This window comes from Branchiostoma lanceolatum, chromosome 11 (genome assembly GCF_035083965.1).
Source record: "Branchiostoma lanceolatum isolate klBraLanc5 chromosome 11, klBraLanc5.hap2, whole genome shotgun sequence".
NCBI lineage: Eukaryota > Metazoa > Chordata > Leptocardii > Amphioxiformes > Branchiostomatidae > Branchiostoma > Branchiostoma lanceolatum.
In genome coordinates this window covers 12,731,390-12,737,374 of record NC_089732.1, presented here as the reverse complement: position 1 = coordinate 12,737,374, position 5,985 = coordinate 12,731,390, and the positions used below count along the sequence as shown (strand labels likewise).

General features: G+C 44.7%; 1 protein-coding gene across 1 annotated transcript; it reads left to right on the top strand.

Annotated features, from left to right (window-relative positions):
- Positions 1 to 3,269, top strand: LOC136444266 (beta-galactoside alpha-2,6-sialyltransferase 1-like). Its single transcript, XM_066441781.1, has 3 exons — positions 1 to 453; positions 1,297 to 1,695; positions 3,028 to 3,269. The coding sequence occupies exons 1-3, from the start codon at positions 42 to 44 to the stop codon at positions 3,267 to 3,269; spliced, it is 1,053 nt and encodes a 350-aa protein (XP_066297878.1). The 5' UTR covers positions 1 to 41.
- The last annotated feature ends 2,716 nt before the right edge of the window (positions 3,270 to 5,985 follow it).

Here is a 5,985-nt window from a genome sequence, read left to right as displayed (position 1 = left end):
CAACATTGAGACTGACTTGTCATCGAGTGATCTCACGCACTATGGCGGAGAAGACGACCCTTTTCGCGGCTGTGCTGTGTCTCTGTGTCCTGGGCAACGTTCTATTCAGCAAGTATCCAATCACTGTAACCATAGGCTCGCCCCACGCAAACACTACTGGCATGCAGTTCCAACTGAAAGGCATAGGCGTCCCCATGGTACGATTGAGCAACGGTAAGAATGTTCTACCCGTGATGGCGTCATGGACATATGTTCTGAGGGAAGATATGTATTGTAAAATAAAGGCGAAGATTCCGTTTTCAACGATAACTAAGAACTCCACGAAAATGATCAACCAAAGTGACGAGGCGGTTTTGCCGAAAGAGAGTTTGGAGTCGATGGTCCACTATAACTCTTGTGCGGTGGTTAGCAGCAGTCATGGGCTCAGACTTCACACATACGGACGGGAAATAGGTAAATATCGTCCTATTATGACAATTTTCGTTTTTGTCCCGCGACTTTCAGATAACACAATTAAAGAGTAGCATAAATAGCGTTCGTTACCATCAGCATTAGTGTCTTTTATTGCATATAGATTAGATCTTAATCTGGAAATAAATGTTTACCTATTATTTATTGATATTATCGCGGTGTTTTTATGTTCGAGTTATTCGCCGTGACCGCTTTACCGTGAAACCGCCGAGAAAATTTTCCCATTATTGTACTGTACAGTATGCAACTACATAATATATAGTGCTATAGTGAACTTAAAACCACAACGAACACGCCATTTCCTCCTTAGCGCGAAATTAAGTCACTACTAAGTTAAAGGCATGTACTATAATCGACATGGTTGAATAGTGAAAACGAAAGCTGTGGCATCGTGTGGCGCAATTGGTAGGGTGTTTCGCCCAGAACCGAGAGGTCCCGGGTTCGAAACCACTGCTATGCCGCGATGTTGTGCCCTTGCTCGCTCCTTGGGAAAGGCACTTTACACGACTTTCCTCACTCCACTCCACCTGACTTCGGTTGGGGAAGGTCGTATTGAGGTCACTTGCTGGCGCCGAACGGCAGACCCTTGCGACAGTTCTACAAAGTGCAAGCTTAAGTGTGGAGCAAATATGTATTACTAAATATAAACCCTGCAGCAATTCAGCTCTGGCTGCCATTGCAGGGGTAATTTCTGACCAATAAACCAATAATAAGCTCACTATCATTAGTCATAATAAATCATAACAAATGTTTGCAACATTTTCCGTATTTGTTAGTGTCATTCATTGTCATTGATTTCTATTCTGTTACAATGATGTATTTCAGATCGCCACGACGCCGTGCTAAGATTCAACTGTGCTCCCACAGACAAGTTTGAAGAGTTTGTCGGTAACCGGACGGACATACGACTGATCAACACACAAATCCCGCGTAAATGCAAGAAGGAGTTTTGGAACGACAATATCGCCATGTTTAACAACGAAATCATTGTCGTCAGGAACTTGGACACGATCCGACTGGGACCACATGGACTAGATCTCAGTAAAGACAATTTTCATGTCTTTGACAACTTGAAAAAGTACAGAAAGTTACACCCCAACAGAACAATGTCTTTCATACAGGGACCTTGGTTGGGGAAAGACATTACCGCCGAACTGAGGCGGTTTTGTATCGTCACAGGAAGATGTAATAAAACGAGCAAGTCTCCAACTACTGGCATGTTGGGTAAGCAGTGCTTGTTTTTATAATCTCCAAGCTAGATTAGTTGTCTGGGCTCTTCACACAGCCGTACCTAACACACACTGATATACACTATTAGGCTCGCTCCTGAAGTTTCGCCAAAAACATGTTAAAAAGATATTCATGGTGTTCTGTGAATAGGGATGTCCATATAACTGAACTGATAGCAGCCTCAAAGTTGAGTTCCTGGTTCCAATAAGTTGTCAACTGGTTCAATCCTGGATCGGGACATCTCGGTTGGGGCTGCACCCGTCTTTCGGAAGGGACTTAAAATGGAGGTCCTGTGTTCGTGGAGGTGCCTCGAGCACGTTAAAGATGAAGGGCTAGCAACCCCTTTTCTGCAAAAATTACCCTGCTACTGAAACAGCACGGAAACTTGCTGCCTTATCTGCCACTAAGGCACTACAAGGGTCTGAACAAACAAACAAACAAACGAACGAACGAAGTTGGTAAATGGCTATAGCTTTATTGGGGTGAAATGGCATCTTAAAGTGACTTTTTTTTAAAGTCTCGTCAATTTTTCGGCGGCTTGAATCAGGGTACTCTCCAAGCAGAGGAGTGGGTATGGCAGCCTTTGGACGTGTTTTAGGCGTTTTTGTCGGGCTTTCTACTTTGTCAAAGAAACATGACAAAGTAGAAAGCCCGACAAAAACGCCTAAAAACGCCTAAAAACGCGTCAAAAACCTGCCGTACCCACTCCTCTGCTTGGAGAGTAAATCAGGGCACAATAGTCACTCTGCTGGTGTTCGTTTCGGGCCGAAACGCCACACTGCGATAAGCAGTAGTATAGCACACCACGCAGAGATCCCGATAAAGACCACTGAAAACCGTCTAGACGTTTGTGGTTGTGAAAAAAAAGACGTCATTCCTAAAAGTTCATGACGTTGATTGTTTTTAGCTCCGTGAAGGAGGCAAATTACCTCCGACAGGGGTATTGTGGTTGGCCATGTCCGTACATTCGCAGCTATATAACTCACGATCCCTTTGCTGCATTAATTATTCGAATGTGTTTGTCATGTTGTTAGCCGCGGCGACTGTTGGAGGGCTTCTCTTACTAAGAGAATTAGCCCTCCAACAATCGCCGCGGCTAGCATGTTGTCTGCTAGTATGCACGAGATGATGCACGTTTATTATTACAACATAGCAATCTTCACAGGCCATGTAATATTTCAGAAAACACCCCTGTCTTCATGGAATTGTGGGACAGGTCATTATTGTCGTTGGCTTTAGTGGGTCTGCGCTTCTTGGGTTTTCTCCAAGCAGATGTTGGGTTATCTTATATTTAACGCCCTTTGTCTTGTTTTTTCTTCATATCAGGTGTTGTGATGATGCTGCACCTCTGTAACTGGGTCCGTGTCTACGAGATGGTTCCTTCAACAAAGGACAACACCGATCTGAGATATTACTATAGCGAGAAGGCCAAGAGACCCGTGGGTGGAATCCATTCCTACGGTCAAGAACGGGAGTACATCAGGACTCTGTCACTCACTTCTGATGAGGTTATAGACGATACCGGCGTGGCGTTGTTGAAAGGTTTGGATACGGTTCGTTGTGATTGACGTCCATAGCAACGTCTTGTCATTGGTAACCGTCACGAAACTTCACGGTACTTTTCATAGGCTAGTACATTTCATCTATTGAGTCTCGTTTCGTGTCACGTATGAACACCATGTAACGTTACCAGTGAAAGCCTATTGCTGAGATGTGGTAGCGCTTCATCAGGACATGACTTTTACAGGACAAGTGCATGGTGGCCTTGTGGTTTAAGTTAATGGGGTCGTGTGGCGTAACGGCAGGAATTTCGGCCCAGAACCCAGCGGTCCCGGGTTCGAATCCCTGACGCCACCGATCTTGTGCCCTCGGGAAAAAGGCACTTTACACGACTTTCCTCACTCCAGCCAAGTAAAAAAAGCCGAGTACATCATATGTGTGGGTCACGACACTACCAATAGCTATGTCCCACGCGTATTGCACTGTTGAAATTCTAATAAAATCAAAGATAAAATCAAAGTTGTTGACTAAGAACCTGAAGGTACTGTGTTCGAATCCCTGACAAGTCCAGACGTTGTGCCCTTGAGCCGGGAAGGCACTTAACATCAATATCCGCACTCCATTCAGGTGTTAGTACCGCTGGGAGTGCGGGGACGTCACTCGGATGGGACTTTATATGGACGTCCGATTTTTTAGGTGAGCCAAACCTCGATCACGTTGAAGAACCCACCACGCAAACCAGTTTTCTGTAAATGAATGGAGAGAGAGTTGGCACCGTAACGTCTGTAGTTACTAACTCACCAGGTCCTGTCTACACTAAACATGTATACTGTGTCGTTAATTTGAAATAAATTGAAAGTTCATATGTCTCCAGTGTATCGCATGTGTGTGTGTGTGACGGCAAATCCTTTTGTCAGTATTTCAAGCCACAGGTGATGATATATACACCGATCATAAAGTTATGTATGGAACGTTAGTGAAACCGGATTGTGGCAAAAGTGACAAGAAAAATTTAAACTTTTTACCATGTATTCCAGCCCCTCTGGTAAAGTATGCCTCAAAGTATCGAAGAAGAGCTAGAGCGATTTATCCATGATTAATTTCCGGTATTAAGGTGGCCTAGCTCTAGCGAGATACTTAAGGACAAGAACAGGAAAGAAATTGACCTAAACCCCCATAAGAGCCCATTTCGTGCCCCAAGTTGCGAAATGGCCAAACCTGGGACTGAGGGGGCTCCGAAATGGGGATGTGATAGGGGATGTATTCCTGCTCTTTGAATTTCATAAAAAGCACGATAGGCTTTCTTGTTGCCATAGCCTACTCCTTGTGGCCTCCGTTCTTTTCCTGCTCAAAGCCTTCGTCAATTTTTCAAGTCGGATGGGCTTGGTGTAACGTTACAGGGAAATATTGAGCTCTGCCAAAATACAGACACTAGTCAGCGGAAACTTAATCTTTCACTCTAGCACGATACAAAACATCTAAATTAGTCCACAAGTCGTTTACATCACCCTAAGCTCCCCCTCTAAATGCTAACCACACATGACATTTGCCATGCTTGTATATGTATATGTAACGTAGCCGGCCGCTCACAGGTGGCTTGTCGGCCCATTGCGGCGGCGGATGTCTGGTGACTGTGCGATAAGCTCACGGCTTGAAGCGGGACTTCTTGTGTTACAGCTATCGAGCTTTGACATTCATCCCAGCCGACGGAACATTGAACCTTTTCCCTCGGTCTGTTGGCCGACTAAGCAGAGTTGTTGCCAGACCGTTACTTTCTCTCTTTCTGGATTGTCGTGTTTCGTTGGTAAGTACCCGTACGTACGTTGTGTACATTTAGTATCTCTATTAATGGTTCAATATATCTTCTACCATTCTTTTGCAACTTGACTTCTGTTGTTAGTCGTTATATTCCACCCATGTTGAACTAAGATCCTGCATGTCTAAGTATGTAGAACTTTCTAGATCTTTTCCTAGAAGTGGTGGGGGCGTTGGATGGGGAGGGGGGAAGTCTCAGTCTACAAACTTGATACCCTCTTACCTTTATATCTGTTGCTTCAATATCGTTTTTATCACGTTACTAATCCGGAAAGAGTATACCGCAGTATCGGTTGAATCAAATTGTAGTTGCCGTCTTGCGGTAGGACAACAGTTTCGGCATCCGCCATTGACAGACTTTTCTCTGAGCCCCTCTTATGTATCCGTCATATACCCCCCTCCCAACCACCACAGCCGCCTACGTATATAAGAGTGCCCTGCTAAGAATGTAGACTTAGTCAACTCAGCAGATATCCTTCCAAGATAAGCCAAGGCCCCAGGCAAACGATATTGGCGTCTGGCCTCCAACTACTTGCGTAGTAAACACTTCTTCAATTGCAGACTCCCTTTAAATATCACCCGGTGCAGTATTCTGCGCACATGTCTGTAGTTATCTAGTCAACACACACGTTTTACAATAACAAACTCTCTGCTGTATACCTTCATTACGTAATACGTATACTTCTGCCACGGTCTTTGCCTCTTTCTGAAGATACAGTGTACGCCAGCTGACCTTGCTAGCCAGGCTTGTGCAACATCTTGAAGCCATTACCTAATCGCTGACAACACTTAACTGTTGTTAGGCTAAACACGACCGAGTGTTTCGGGTGACCGTCAAAAACAGGGGGATTCGGGGCCAGTGCTACATTGCTACTAGTGACTTCTGGTTCACAAACGTTGTAACAACACAGAGAACAGTAGAATTTGATTCCAGTTGGAGAGGGGAGGCTTCACGATTGTTTGTTCCAT